The sequence below is a fragment of the Gymnoscopelus microlampas genome (assembly GCF_963454915.1).
Source record: "Gymnoscopelus microlampas genome assembly, chromosome: 3".
In the NCBI taxonomy this organism is placed as follows: domain Eukaryota; kingdom Metazoa; phylum Chordata; class Actinopteri; order Myctophiformes; family Myctophidae; genus Gymnoscopelus; species Gymnoscopelus microlampas.
This window is the reverse complement of record NC_139940.1, coordinates 21639949-21656229: the sequence shown is the minus strand read 5'-3', so window position 1 is coordinate 21656229 and position 16281 is coordinate 21639949. Positions and strand designations below refer to the sequence as shown.

The 16281-nt window shown below is 41.7% G+C and overlaps 1 protein-coding gene across 7 annotated transcripts in view; it reads left to right on the top strand.

The window, feature by feature from the left end:
* gramd1a (GRAM domain containing 1A) overlaps window positions 1-16281 on the top strand; it is a 39417-nt gene that overhangs the window by 11755 nt on the left and 11381 nt on the right. For 6 of the 7 annotated variants that reach the window (XM_084051726.1, XM_084051725.1, XM_084051728.1 and 3 more), the window contains 10 exons: window positions 2792-3008; window positions 7662-7682; window positions 8048-8132; window positions 8906-9009; window positions 9302-9397; window positions 9887-9967; window positions 10582-10700; window positions 11632-11926; window positions 13805-13958; window positions 15350-15496. In XM_084051726.1, the coding sequence (XP_083907852.1) occupies window positions 2792-3008; window positions 7662-7682; window positions 8048-8132; window positions 8906-9009; window positions 9302-9397; window positions 9887-9967; window positions 10582-10700; window positions 11632-11926; window positions 13805-13958; window positions 15350-15496 (1319 nt within the window). The remainder of the gene's footprint in view (window positions 1-2791; window positions 3009-7661; window positions 7683-8047; window positions 8133-8905; window positions 9010-9301; window positions 9398-9886; window positions 9968-10581; window positions 10701-11631; window positions 11927-13804; window positions 13959-15349; window positions 15497-16281) is intronic. The other variant, XM_084051729.1, reaches the window with a different exon arrangement.

Sequence of the window (16281 nt, the reverse complement as noted above, 5' to 3'; positions counted from 1 at the left end):
GGAGCATTCCGTCCGCGTGATCAAAAGGAGTCGCAGCCTGTGCAGCCTGTGCATATCCCACTGGGAATATGGGTGGGACAGCCATGGTGCTGCTGTCTATTGTATACTGTATGGGACCGATCTGCAAGCCATAGTAGTCGGCGGTTGAATTGAATGACGTGATCGTGTGTGTGGTTCATTATTCGGTCACAGACAGTCTCTGCCTCGAGGCGTACGTTATGCTATTCGACCCACTGACACCCAGTCTCGTCGTTTTACTTATATTATCTGAAATCATTTCCCATGCAGTTTACACTCTGTGTTTTTTAAACCAGTTGGTTCTCAAATATTTTCATAAATGTTTTGTGCCAGGGTCCAGGGAGCATTTGTGTTGTTAGAATGTTTCAAAAAAAAAAAAAAAATCCAAATATTCCCCATTTTATATTTCAATAGTTTTTGAAAATAGCCAATCTACAAGCTTACAACGCCTTGCGATGCGAGCTTTTAGATTGGCTATTTACATGTAGCCGATGCAATTAAACATCAATCTTAGGCCTATAGCATGATAGCATACACACATAGAAGTGCAAGGAACATTCTGGCAATGTTGCATGTAGCCTTTCCAGTACGTCTGCTGGAGGATTTAGCCTTAAGTTTGTAAACACACACTGACACAGATTCACACGAGCACGCGCGCGATTTGGCTAATGTCCAGGTCATATGGATGCCACAACAAGCTTATTAACAGTGTGCTGTGACTGAAGATAGCTTAGTGTCACTTTACATCACTCTCGAAATGGTATGGGAGGAATTAGTTGATATGCTTGATTGTTATTTAAAAACAAAATCCGATTATCTTTGGATAATAAACCAAGCATAAGATAATATTAGTTTATCATCCCAAATGATTCAAATCTGGCAGCAGGTGTAATGTGCCTCTGTGACTGCTGGCCACTCTCTTTAATTCCCATACTGAGATTGACACCTCTCAGAGTCACCAGTTATTCCATCAGTCAGCAACGTTTCCTTGGAGATGCTGATATTTACACCGGTACTCCCACCCCCCTACCTCTGGTCACCAGGGCAACGGCAGTCCAGTTGCATTCTGGCAGGTTTAAGGGATTGGAGCTGATTTGGAAAGAGAGAGCACAGGAAGGGAGGATAATGCAAAAGGGGGTGAGTGCAGCAATAAAAAAGGGAACTGAGTGTGCAAGAAAAGGGAAAGTGAGTCAGTGAATATGAGACCGGTTTTATTTGAGGAAAAGAGGCGGTTATGCGTGTTCAGTCCTTTCTGTGTGGGTCCTTGGGTTATTTTTCTAGATTAATTAATGAAACTGTTCATTAGGCTAATTGGTGCCAAACAGAAGCAGTACTCCACACTGGGTCTGCTATGTGTGTGGGCATTAATCAGTTGGTTAGAAGGAGTATATATTTGTCATTTCATATTCAATGATATTATGTAGATTTGGGGGGAACGCTCCTGGAGTGACACCTGATTCATGACGTCATTTTAGGCAAATTTAATTCAAACGAGGATAGACAGGTGTGTGTGTGATTCACAGGATTGTCGTTAGCCTGACTCATTTCACTTTTGAAGGAGTGACGTGCAACCATGGCAACTATGTTGTGGCATAAATAGACATTTTCATGGCTCCATGTTGTGAACATGAGATGCACATGTTTTGGCAGCAACAGAACCCTAATAGAGACTGTTCAAGCAGAAACAATACTTTGGGTTTAACAGCAGCATTTGTAACTGAAGTGTACAACGTGAGACGGGAATCTACTATTTATAGTCTATGAATTGAATACCAAGGCCCTCATTGGAAACAAGTCCGCAAGGACTTTTATGAACGGACCTGTTAGACAAAGTATTTTTAAATGTAAATGTGTTGTTTTACATTCTTTTGCCTAAAAAAATATTCAATCAATCAATCAATAGCAGCAATATTATACAAGCTTGACTTTGTCTCATGCTTCTCGTAGTTCTCTGTTTGTGATGACCCCAGGGCTAAGACAACAGTGCAGCCTCATCTATGCTTACAGGTTCAGCTTGATTAAGCGGAAATAACCACTCATTAGACAATTTATTGGACTTGTTGCCTTTGCATCTTTACTTTGTTTGCACTGGAAGAAAGGCTCAATGGACCTGTTGTAACATGACCCCACAATCTCTCTTGCAACAGTCAGCTGTTCATTATTCTCAAGAAAACTGCTAGCCATGTGTTGTGTAGCTTGCATTTTCTCGCTGAGACAGAGGTTCAAAGTCCATTTGCTGTAAATGTCTTTACTGCAGCTCTCTAGCTAGTAATTGGTTCAATCGATGCTACTGGCAAAGCAGCTGAGTGATCTGTTTATTTTGGTCCCTTCGTGTGGGTTTGGTACACAGCAAAATCCTTAGTGTTAATTAATTTAACTCCTAAGATTGTACAAATGGAACCAAGTGGACCCGTAGTGCCCATTTGGTTCCATGTGTACACTAAATTGTACAAAGTGATTATACAAGTGTACAATTGTACAAATTAACTATTAGGAGTTAATTTGTACACTCAAATGGAACCAAGTGCAACCTTCCGGTTCCGGTTCCATTTGTACACTCTTGGGAGTTAAATTAACACTGAGGATTTTGCTGTGCAAGGGGATTGTGAGATGAGGGTATAACGTTGCCTTTCTGCCCAGCCAGGCATTGCTGGCCCTACAGAGTGAAGCTGCTTTATAAAATATGAAAGCGGCTACTCTCTCCACTCTCCTTTCCCTGAGCTAGCTAACCTGTGTCTCTCTTCCTCTCTCTCTTTTCTTTTTGCTCGTTCAGTACGGCCAGTAACTCCCCGCGCAGCACCCCTGGCAGCTCTCCCTCCCTGCGGCGCAGGGTCCTTGGGGGAGGCCGAGCCAGCGAGAGTGAGGGAGCGGCAGGGGAGAAGAGTGGAGGTGGAGGGGGTTCGGAGAGTCCCCTGCCACACATACCCTCTGCCGCCTCCCTCACCTCGGCCTACCCCCTCGCCTCCCGCCACTTCAGCCGCAATGCCAAGGTAAGGGTTTACTTGCATTTACTTGCATTGAACTTTGGAACAAATGAATAAACATTACCTTTATGTTTGCCTTTTAGGCTTTGTACACAAAAATTGCCCAGGACAGATATGACAAATAACTTAAATATATAAAGAAATGACTGACACATTTTTACAAAACATAACGGAAATAGCCTCAAGCCAACAGCGCTGCCACAAAATGTAAATAAGGAAGTGAACTAGACGCGTCGCAATTCCGGGGAAATCGCAGAGTGTGGTTGCGCCGACGCCAGTCGCGGGTCGCGGCCGCCGGGAGTCGAGGAATAGGCCGGGAGGAATAACGTCGGAGGCTGCGCCAATTACATTGTCACGTCTCTCATGAGATCGCTTGCGTTTCATTTTGAAAGGATCGATCCACCCCGAAATAATGTTTTTGCATCAAACGGTTACATTTTGCGCATTTGTGGCGCCCCCTATGGGTCAAAGTGGAAATGCTTTTGGGAATTTGTTGAGTAAACCACCCTCGACATGTGATTCGAATTTGGGATTGACCGGACGTTTCGTTCGTGATTTCTGGCATTTTTGGTCAAACGGGCCCCTCCCGCTAACTTTGGAAGCCATTTACGGACGAACGGTAAGGAGTATGAAAATGCCGTTTGGATATGTTTACCGCATGGGCTCAGAGATCATGTGTACCGATTTGTGTGAGATTTGGAAAAAAAATGTAGGAAAAGGAGCAAAAAGTGTGTTTTGAAGAAAATTCAAAATGGCGGAAAATCTATCCTGACGCAAATGGTCGTGGCCTATATGGGGAGATGCGTAATGACCCAAGGAATCCAGGGAAAAAGAAGTTTTGATTTTACGACCTACGGTTCAAGAGTTATAGGCCAAAAGGTAAAGTGGGCTGTTATAGCGCCACCATGTGGCCGACTGGTGTGATTATTTTCATAATAATTTCGCAAAAAACTATTAACCTCCCCTCCAAATCTTGTAACTGTAGCCCTTACGGTTTCCGAGAAAAAAATACTTGAATGGGAGTTTTTGCAATTCCCATTAAAGTGGATGGGGAAATTTAATGCAGAAATAAATCAATATCAAAAAATCTATCCTGACGCAAATGGGCGTGGCCTATATGGGGAGATGCGTAGTGACCCAAGGAATCCAGGTGAAAAGAAATTTTGATTTTCGGACCTACGGTTCAAGAGTTACAGGCCAAAAGGTAAAGGGGGCTGTTATAGCGCCACCATGAGGCCGAATGGTGTGATATTTTTTTCATTAATTTCGGACAATATTATGAATTTTCCCTCCAAATCTGGTAACTCTAGCTCTTACGGTTTCTGAGAAAGAAATACTTGAATTTGAGTTTTTTCACTTTTCCATTAAAGTGGATGGGTGAATTTAATGCACTAATAAATCAATATCAATTAAACTATTTAACCAATCTCTTAGCAAAATACAAGCGCACGATTCCCGATTTAGACGGTCATTTTGATATATGGCACAACATTAGGGGATAAAAACTGTGGGAGGAGATGCGGTTCGAAATATTGTTTATCTTGAAGTGGAAGAAAGCTATAGAGTACTATAGTCTGGTTGCCCTGTTGGGCAACCACACTAATAAGGTCAAGTGCATCGGGGAGCATACTTCATCTTCCCAGCTTATCACAGTACGCAACATTTTCTGTAGAGTCTGTGACCGTTCGTTACAGGGGTGCACGACACCGTCTGCAAAAGTCCTCTGGACACATTTTTGTTGTTTGATGTCACTTGAGTCGTGCAACACGTCGGTCGACTCGACACTTGTCAGACACACAAAGCATTAAATGACCTTCGGGATCTGTGGGACAGCTTGTACAAGAGTGAGGTTTGCACACATTGGTATTCCATTGATATACTATATTTTGAAACATATTACATTTTGAAACATATTCAAAGTGTGGAAGGTTGACTCTACTGTCGCTTATAGGGAACATGTCACTAATGGATAGTTTTGCAATCGGTTAGTCAACATCATTATTCGGTTAATTAACGGTTATTATAAAATAAAATAAAATATAAAATATTTGTTTTAATTGTAGCCCACGACTGAAATACATTTATGATGACCCACATACCTAAAACGAAATGCAAAACGCAGAATGAACGTTTATAAGAATACAAGACATTAATTTAGGCCTTTTGTTATTATCTGCGCAGCTCAAATGCGGTAGGCAACCTACACAGCTTGACCTAACCCAGGCTACTGGCTGCTTGTAGGTTATTCTAAATATTTTCATTAAGGAAGATTAACATGTCAACATGTTTCGGTATCAATCTAGTGCGCACTGCTGTCTGTTGAGCGTAAGTTTAAATGCAGAGAACACCCATTACATTACATTACGGTCATTTAGCAGACGCTTTTATCCAAAGCGACTTACAATAAGTGCATTCAACATAGGTAGGCAAGAAAACTACTAATCACCGGAAGTCTTAAGTGCATTCTCTTCTAAAACGAGTAACTAAGAGTATACCTAGCGCTATGGTAAAAGTGCAATATATCAGCTTCCTACTTTCTTAAACAGATGAGAAAATCAAATGAGCAAGAGCTAAAACCAATAAGAGTGTATCAATGGCATGGTCATGGACATCCCCGGTACTGGCTTGCCGGCTAACCAACAAACCGAATAACCGTTGACATCCCTAGTCACTCACCTAGTACAGCACGTTATGTTCTCTTTTACTGGATAAGATAAATGTGATATTTACTGTCGACACATATACTATTACATTTCACAATTCTGAATCACAAAACTATAAAAAAGAACATACTGTATTAAGCATTGAGAACTTGTCCTTTTAACACTCATGTAGCATTGAAGTGTTTCTATTAGCTGACCATGAACAGTTATCATAGAATTCCATTAATAACAGTCCAGCTGCTAACTTTTTTATGCTCCCAAAATACTTCCATGTTTACAGATTGCATGCTTCCGCTGAATAAAGTAATGAATAGCAAACCCCAAACAAAGCCCATAGGACCATACCAGCAGTCTGGAATGTTTATCTCACTGACTACATCTCACAGTATACTTGACATTTACACTGATTAGTTTTCAAAGCATACCATAGTTTGTTTGATTTTCAAGGAATTTGCTTGAGATAGGTAATAAAACACATTCCATTTCGATGCAAGTTTATTTTTTGGTCATTGCGTTTTAATGCATTTTACAGCTAGATGCTTTTTATATGAAGCTGTGAATAGACAATGATGTGTATTGATGGCGGTGTGTAAAGAAGGCTTTCATATCATACTTGCCAGCCTTAGTCGTAAGGGCGCCGCAAGTTAGACCGTGTCACAGGATGTCTGGAACTCCATATATGGAGATAACTGACATATCCTGACATCATAGACTCATAGATATCTTTTGGCATATCTGGGTATATCGTAGCCAACGATATAAAAGGCAAGGGATTGAAGGGAGTCTTGGAGCTAGATCAGATCCATCGGATCATCAATATAGCTTCCACTGAGACTATCTGCAAGACTAGACCTTCAAGACATTGACCAGCTCTACTCCAACTAGGAGAGGGCTCGTTGCCCTATGTACGAACCCGGGTAGCTGGCCTTACAACCCAGATACTCACTTACAGAGCTCTTCTCACTGATTCTCCTCCCTCCACCGCTATTTCGAGCCTTTGTCGAGCCTTTGGTCTTTTAGAGGCTGTATGGTCCTTTTATACTATATATATATCAGGTAAAATTGTATTATCTGTAGGTCTATCTGATGTTACGCTTAATTTATACCCCATTTGTGCGCTGGCTGGTGTTGTGCCAAAAATAGTCTACAAGCTCACAACTTGTCAGCTTGTAGATCGGCTATTTTGGCACACAACACAATCATACAATGAAGTATAGAGGGCTATAGTGTTCACACTTTAAACACAAACACACCACAAAGGGGTGTGTTTAATAACTTTTACCGTTTGTCCATCAGTTTAACAGCTATATGGTGCAGTGATTCAGGTGTGTGACACTGAATAAATGCATTTTCAAAATGGATCATCATGATGAAAGCGACTAGAAAAATAGACCCCAGGTGGAAAAATAACTCTGTGTCTTATTAGCCGAACTTCATTTGATGTAGGCATTGGACAGTCTGTGGGAACTCACTGGAGTGTTTAAGCTAACATAGCCCTTTAATGAATGCTTAGTGTAGCAGCTGACTGTTCTAATGACTGTTGTTTTTCCACGTCAGCAACACATGTACAGTACAGCCACCTTCAAAAACAGAGAAGTGCTGCTAATGCTGAAAGTACCGGTACATGAAAACTGCTATAGCTTGAGGCCACATGGGTCCTACAGCATTGATTGTTCACTTTAATTCGATCTTTTAAAAGTACATAAAAGCCGCCCTACAGCACGAGGATAAAAACACAATGAAGCCAATGAATCAAAGGGTGGGGGAAATTGTTATTGTTTGGTCTGCATATAAATGTAGGCCTACATTGTTTGGCTTTCATACCTGAAAGTAAAGGTAATGGTTCTTCTGTGGTCCTAGAATGCAGCATTGAGGCAGTCTACTGTCATCAATATTTGTAAAGTGAACTGTTCTGTTAGCCACACTGTCATATACTAGAGCGGGCATTGGACACTGTTGACCACCGTCTGACTATGTGCTGTTCTTTTCCTTGCAGAAAATGCAGAGCTGGTACAATGTAAGTATACATTAGGAACCTGTCATTAGATGTTTCCACTTCAGGGCACATTATTTTGCTGATGGCAGGCTGTTTTAGAGAAGGTCAAACTACAGTAGTTGACTTTGTGAAATAGGAACAATTGGTGATGAAAACAAGGCTGTTGTATGCCACCTGCCATTAGAATTTTTATTTTAAGCTTCTTCCCCCCCTTCCCTTTTGACTTTATGCCTATTTAATCATTTTTCAGTTACGTCTTTCAGCCTCTGTTGTTTGTTCTTTTAGACTAAGTTTCACAGCCGAGCCAAAGGGCATCAGTTGTACCTGGAGGCAAGTCAAGAGCTAAAGTAACAAGTTCTCCTTTTTCTGCCCTTTTGCCATCTCAGGTTCTCAGTCCTACATACAAACAGCGCAACGAGGATTTCCGTAAACTTTTCAAGAAGCTGCCTGATACCGAACGTCTAATAGTGGGTGAGTGGCATCATGCACGTACACACAAACAATCACACATTACACAAACGGACACGAAAGAAGGTGGTAGGTGTGCACTGCTGACTCTTTGTCATCCATGTCTACTACTACAAACCTTTCATTGTGAAGATGGCCGCATACCAGCCAAGGTTGGGGTCAGCTCGGTTCGAATTCAAGTTTCACTTCAAAATGTAAAGTGAGAATACTGTTCAGTAATTGAGAAGAATGAGAACAGTCATTCAGAGTAAATTGTTTCATGAAAAAAAAACATCATAAACAAAATAAAAAAAGGTAATTTTTTTACTTTTACGGCATGGCTCTGCAGGAGTATAGCTGTCTGTCTGTGGGTTTGTCTGTGTGTCCGGAGCTTTCTTGCAAAACGCATGTTTCTTGTGCACACTGCCAGTAGTAGGCTAGTAATGTTTTTCACATATGTTTTAGACTTTTTGAAATATTTATATACTATTATATAATGGGTGTCAATGGGGCTCTAATTGGGCTGAAACCTTGCCCAAATTTGGAGTCATACGTCATACATATGTCATAGACGAGTAGGCGACTGATTTCATAGATGACTGATGTCACAGGCTGACCATATGAAGTCTGAGATCCGCATTGCAGCCACGCCATTCCCAGGATTAGATTTGTAAATAAAATTCACTTCCTGGATAAGTCGAACTGGCAATGGAAATGGAATTAATCTATGTAAGCTGAGGTCTGCAGTTGTTCTCAGTTTGTTTGTTTTCCTTATCCCTCTCTGCTCTGTTCTCCAGACTACTCCTGTGCTCTGCAGAAAGACATCCTGCTTCAGGGTCGACTCTACCTATCAGAGAACTGGCTCTGTTTCTACAGCAACATCTTCCGCTGGGAAACCACTGTAAGACACGTACACGTACACGTACACGTGTACACACACACACACACACACACACACACACACACACACACACACACACACACACACACACACACACACACACACACTAGCCCTCATGTAAATTGAACGTGTGCATGGCAGAGAGTTATCACACTCCAATCAGATAAAGTTCCATTTAAGAACACTTCGTCATTGAGCAATATAGATATACCCCGACACTTAAGTCGGATAAGGAGAACTCTTCATATGCATATACAACCACATACTGAATCTGGCCTGGTCCTGTTTGTAGATCACCATCCTGCTGAAAGACGTGACGACTCTGACTAAGGAGAAGACTGCCAAACTCATCCCGAACGCCATCCAGATCTGCACTGACCACGAGAAGGTCAGACACCGGCACAAATTAAGCCCAATTTTTTTACTTTGTTATATGACCGTGACAGCAGCCCCATTCTTCTCTTTCTTCCTGCTAGCATAGCCATGTCAGAGCATGTAAATCATGCTCCGACGCCCTAGTCTGGATGCATACAAGGCCATTAGAGGCCTTTGCTGGCTCTGAGAATCTGCTATGCACAGCATCTACACAGCATATGTACATTTTTACTACTACCCTTCAACATATATGATAGTTAATGTATTTTTTTTGTTGTTCTAGTTTTTTTGGTCTTTAAAGCTTTGGGAAATCAGCTGTTGTTGCCCTTCTATCGTACTTTGACTTTGAAAGAGAAAACATCCTCAGGGAGGTCATCCCACTGTCACATTTTTTGTCACACTTTTTTTTTGCCGTCTCACTATCTCCCTCTCTCCCTCCCACCCTCCTTTCTTCCTTCCTTCCTTCCTTCCTTTCTCTCACGCTGTTTTCCCCTCATCTCAGCACTTCTTCACGTCTTTCGGAGCGAGGGATCGCAGCTACATGATGATTTTCCGTCTCTGGCAGAACGCGCTGATGGACAAGGTACCGCCTTTCCTCCCTCCTACTGGCTGGTGTTCCTGCTGGCTTACTTGACAGGGCTGTAGTTACATATGTCAGAATGTACACTGTGTAGACCAGTTGTTCCCAAACGGTGTGCCATGATTTTGGGACAAGCACACATTATTATTGCAATATATTGCAAAACTATAGTATACAACACTTTGTGCACTCTCATTTCCCAATACAGAAGCAAATTCTATACCCTAAAACAACATTCAACCTGAATGCAACCCTGCAGAAGGGGTTTAAATGTATTAATGAATTACTTTTCTTTTCCACAAATTTTCAAAAAAAGTAAAAAATAGCACATGTACAAGCTAAAGAGAGCTTGTAAATCTGCTATTTTCACTATGACTACAAATGTGCCTTGATTTAGACTTAACCAATAGTGTACCTTGGTCATAAGAAGTTTGAAAACCACTAGTGTAGACACATACTAAATCAAATGGGGTAACATAAGACATAACATAGCCAGCATGATACATTTAGTACATTTGACTGTATATAAAATGTATAAACCGACAATGTAGTGAAATATTGCATAGACCAGAGCTAGAATCTGTTTGATGATTTTGAATATTGTGTTCATCCACCAGCCTCTGTCCCCCAAGGAACTCTGGCACATTGTCCACCAGTGTTACGGCACTGAACTGGGACTGACTAGTGAAGACGACGACTATGTCTCCCCCACCGCCGAGCACATGAACGGCCTACTGTGAGTGTGGAGAAATCACTCTCTACGTTTGTCTGCCTGTATGACATTTTAGTATTAGAGTGTAGAATAGAGATGGTCTATTTCATTGTCCATGCACTTACATCTAGTCTACACTAAAATCTTTATCACGTATATCCAGCCTACCTAGTCTTGCCTAGCTAGACGATGGACTGCTAACAAACCTAATGTTTTTGCATTGGTTCTGCAATGCAGTTTGTTTTTCAATTTCTCAATTGTTTCCATCCAGTTTCAGTAGATCGTCTGTAGCCATGAGAGACTATACTATTCCCAGCCTTATTTGTCCTAGCTGAGGAGGGTGATATATTATAAGCTATATTCCTGGGGGATAAAAAGCAGCTGACCAATTAGCTAAATCAAGCTAAAATGCGATACCTCCAGCTTTGCCAGGCATTGGCTCAAACAAACACGGTTGGCTGTATTCATAGGTGGGAATAGGCACTGTGTTCTTGTCGTGGCTCTAGCGACTCCTACAGGTTGGTCTCTGCCTGTTTTAAAAAGGGAGCAGAAGTAGCAGAGATAGGCTTCAGACGCGTCAAACGCGCCAGCTTCACTTCCATTGTATGGGAGTAAAGCGGCGGAGCATCCCATTGCAGGGCGTTGATGGCGCTGAAGCGTGTGAAGGCCAACGGCTTTGGGTTCAACATTGATGAACCTCGACCAGGCGACGCCATTCAATAGGACAGAAGTGCTGTGTGTTGAGCCCTCTTGGCAGCCATATCGCTTGTAGTTTTCTTCCAGTGAGACAACACTTCCAATGTATTGTAAGTCAAACAAACTACACACCAGAGAACCGGCACTCATGCCGCCAGCACTGCCCACGACCCAGAAGACAGCATGTTAAATGTTGTTGAAAGGTCATATGTATCTATACACTTCTATTATTTACCCTATTTTCTCCTCTGTCTTCCAGGCCAGGAGATGAGTCGGTCTCAGTCACAGATCTGTTGGACCTGAGCTCAGTATCAGTCCCCTCCACAGGCAGCTCCCCTCCTGTTGCGGTGCCGTCTGTGCTGGCGTCCAGTCCTGTCTCTGCAACCAGCCTCGGGGGCTCCTCGCCCCCCTCCTTTGCCTCCTGTCTTCCCATAGAGGTGCCTTCCTCGTCCGCCCGCAGACTCAGCACCGATCTTCCGGAGCCAAGCCCGCCCAGCTCCCAGAGCTCGCTGCCCTCCTCCGCCTCTGCCCCGGCCTCTGCCACTGCCTCATTTGTAAGTTTCTAACTCACAACAACATGCACATGTACAAATGTTTGGGGTGCACCGATTCGATACTAATATTAGGTATTGGTTTGATACTAGACTAAAATACTCTTGGCATCGGTGAAGCACGCCAATGCCAAGAAACAATACCATGTCCACACACACGTACTTACTTTTTCAAATTGAAGGCGTGCGTTCTGTGTCCAAAATGTCACCTTCAAATGTCATGTCCCATCACAAGTTCACAGGTGTAGAAGAGTGGGTGAAATTATTTTCCATACAAGCCCCAACGGTTTTCAGTTATTACAAAGTAATTATAGTTATAAGAATAGAGCAGGAAACAAAGGGAAAAGTCAGATAACAGGACGATAGCAGATAGGCAAAATAAGGCAAAATAATGTAAAAGTCGAGCTGTGTATACAAGCGACATTATTCCCCATATGTCAGAGGGACAGTTTTGTGGTTCCAAGCAACATTGTTCCCATAGCCCAGATGGATGCATTGGCTTCTCAGATCCTATAAACTGGAAGGACAAAGTAGTTTGTTCTTGTTCAAAATGAAAAAGTGGTATCACTGTTACTCCTAGGTCACACATGGGCAACATACGGCCCGGGGGCCGGACCCGGCCCTTTGACCATCTCAATCCGGCCCGCCAAGTCATAAAAAAAAAAAACTGCCCCCCCCCCAAAAAAATGTAAAAATATCTACATTTTAAAAGGGTGCCATATGTTACGGGTTTTGAGACAAATTAATTAAACTCCAATTAATATTAATTCATATTTGCCATTTGAGTACATACCTGCATTCCTCCATCCGTATGTACTCAAATGTTTTATGTTTACAATGTAACAGTGAAACAGTCTGCTGTGAGTTCATCATATAATGAATGCGATGTGAATGCAATGTGTTTTATCAGTGACCTATGGAGAGGTTCATATCAGATAAGATAAGATACGGCATTGACGTGGATTGTTTCATGTGATCTATTCATTGTAATCTCGTACAGAGTACACCAGAGTGATACAAAAAGAAAGAGAAAGATCAACATTTTGTTGATGAACATTGTTGTTGTGAAAGCAAGGACCTTATTCTAATGTAGTCTGGCATGTCTACCAAATTCATGCAGTTTCAACATCATTCAGCACTTACAGTATGTGTTTCAAGTTTCAATTCAATTGTACAATGAATGTGTGGCCCTTCACTCATTTTATCGAAGTCAGTGTGGCCCTCTGGAAATAAATGCTGCCCACCCCTGTCCTAGGTGATAAAATGTACAATCCAAATGTAAATATAGTGATAGTGACATGATGTGAACTACTCATTCCTTTCATTCAAACAGAAAGAAAGGAATGCTTTTCAACCAAGGGCTCCATATTTTTAGCTATCCAAGCATGTTCTACCATGTTGAATGAATTCTGCTCACCTAGTCTTTAAGTTTGAGGTGGAAAACCTTCCACAAGTCACAACAAAGTGGATAAATGGAGTGGTTTGTTGACTGCACTGTATATGGATTTCATCTGAACTTCATGCTGCACAGTGGTATGCGCTACTCAGGCTGAGGCAACAGGCGGTCAAGCTGGGTCTAGCCTCTCCGCTCTGTCATGTGAGGGTGGTGTGATTTCCTTAATAACGTCCCGGTGACCATCTTTTCACCACTTTAACCCTGGCGTCCCTATTTTGGGCATGGTGTCATAGGTGAACATTTTGGAGAAGAAAAATGACAAATTCGAAGTAAAAAAGCATTTTCGAAAATAGCTGATCTACAAGCTGTGATGGGAGATCGACTACTTTCACTGTTAGTCATACGACAAAGTATATACGGCTATATGTGCAGTATAGTGGTAATGCGTAACTGAAATGTTTTTGTATCCGTCCCTTCTGCCTTAGAACCTAGAAGAGGGCGCGGACAGCCTATCAGACTCAGCCAATCACATGATGCCCCCTCCAACCACCAGCCTGGGAAACCTCTCGTCACTGGACATCACAAATGACGACGACCTGCCCACGGACCCCAGCAACTCTTCAGACACACAGGAAGAGAGTGAGTGTTGTTGTGGCTGTGTAATCTGGCCATCCCTGCAATGGGAAATGAACCACTTGAACCCTAGCGTCCTCATTCTAGGCATTTCATAATAGGCACACATTCAGCGAAAGTAGGTGAACATTCTACAAACTTGTGACGCGATGTGACCACGATCGAATTAGGTTTTAAGTGGTTATGGCACCCACAGTTTAGTCATTTATCAAAAACCAAGGAAACTGGTGAGGGGGGTCTGTGTTAGTACGTATATTTAGGGTCAATTTGGTTTCCCTTCAAGCATATTTACATGTAAATGTAGCTGATTAGATCAAAAATGAGAACCCTGAAAACATTTAGAAATGACTTCTATTATATGTTGGGTAGAGTGGAGTAGGTACAGCTGTGGAACGATTAGCCCTTAGCTGGCTTGTCAGTGTTCTGAGAATCCTTGCAGGAATTTTGTATCCTCTCAGTGATCAAAAGAACAACCATTGTTTTTGGTATAAGTACAATCATAGTTTAGCATAGTTAGCACCTGCAAAACAAGTCACAATTCAGACTTATTTTATTATTACAAAACTGGCAAACAACATTATAAAATATCCATGGTGGATTTTCATGAGGTCAATTGATTGTCAACATCATTGACCTTGCAAAGATCCACCATGGATATGCATGATGTGCATACAATTCTATAAGCTATAAGTACAGTACTACCATAACCTGGAACTATCTTCCAAATTGAAATGCCTCACTGCCTAACATTGTGGTCTGAAGGGTATTTCAGGATGCTCAAATGTGCAAACTGAAGCCTTTGATAGTTTTAACGGGGGTGGCACATTTCTGTAAGAGTGACACATTTATTTGAATGACATATTTCTTTTTAGAGCACAATGTAACAAAACACAAATAATACTCAGAGTAGCCCTACAAAATGTAATTAACATAACAAAATAAAATCCACTGAAACCTGCAATAAAAAAAAAGGACCTCAAATAAAGGATGCGTCATATTGTTGCTGTCGGAAACCTTGCATGTCCAAAACGGTTACTTTTCAAAGAACCCGTGTTCCAATGGATCCTATGTAGTTATTATTTATTCACAAGCTCTTGTTAATAGTTTTAATTGGTTGAATATTCATAAAACCCTCACACACATTTAACCACTTTCAAAATAAAATAAAAATAAAAAATTGCAGATCTACAAGCTCACAATGATGCGTTGTGAGCTTGTACATTAGCTATTTTTCCTACTTTTGTGCGACACTGTGATAAATGTGAGAAATTAGGACATTAATTTACCGAAAAACGAATTGAAACGTGGAGATATGAGGTTTCCAACCGACAGCAATGATTTCATGTATTGGGATGTGAATATGTTTTGTCTCACATTTTGCATCCTGCCCCGTGCAGGTGAGGTAGAGTCCTTCTGCCCCGACCTGAGTGGACGGCTGCACATCAACATGGTCGTGCGTATGAGTGTGGACAAGCTGCACGACCTGCTCTTCTCCAGCGACACAAACTTCATCCGCCACCTCTTCTCCCAGCGTCACTTCACTGGTATACCACACTCACACACACACTGCAGTGGTTTTCAAACCTTTTCATATCAAGGATCCCCAAATGAATATTTACTGTACATCTGAAAACATTCTTTGCCAGGGACCCCATACAAGATTCATAGCCTGGTTCCCGATGAATCTGCCATTGCAAAATTGCATTGCACGCGAGGCTACAAGATTCATACATACAAGATGTTTAGGGAAATAGCAGATCTACAAGCTTTAACATTTCAACTGATTTTTATGCTAAATTAACACATTTAGCTGGGGACCCCACTTTGAGAACCACCAACATACTGTATATACACTAGGGTTGTAATAATACCATATTTTCAATTCGGCATTGTAGCAGGAAAATAGCCAGCAGCGAATCAGAAGTGCCCTGTACTTAACATTAAATAGTTGGTTAGCCCATTAAAACCCGAAAATTATGTCATTTTTCGATTTTAGAGTTGGCTATTCAAAAATGGCAGATATACAAGCTCACAGCGTGTCACTTCATGCTGCGCTGCGAGCTTGTACATCTATTTTTTAACATTTTTGAAAAATCTTGTTTGTGAAAGTGTTTGAAAAAGTTGGAATAATTTTGTATTACGAAAACCTTTTGAGAGCGACCAATTTAGAAGGCATTTATAGAATCAGATTCAGGTCTTAATGGGTTAACAGAAGCAGGGTGGTGTTGTTAGTATTGTTGGAGGTCTAGCACATGGACACATGCATGTGCAGAATTACATGGCCCCTTGTGAATTGGACATCACACATCAGCATTATCAGTGTACTAGC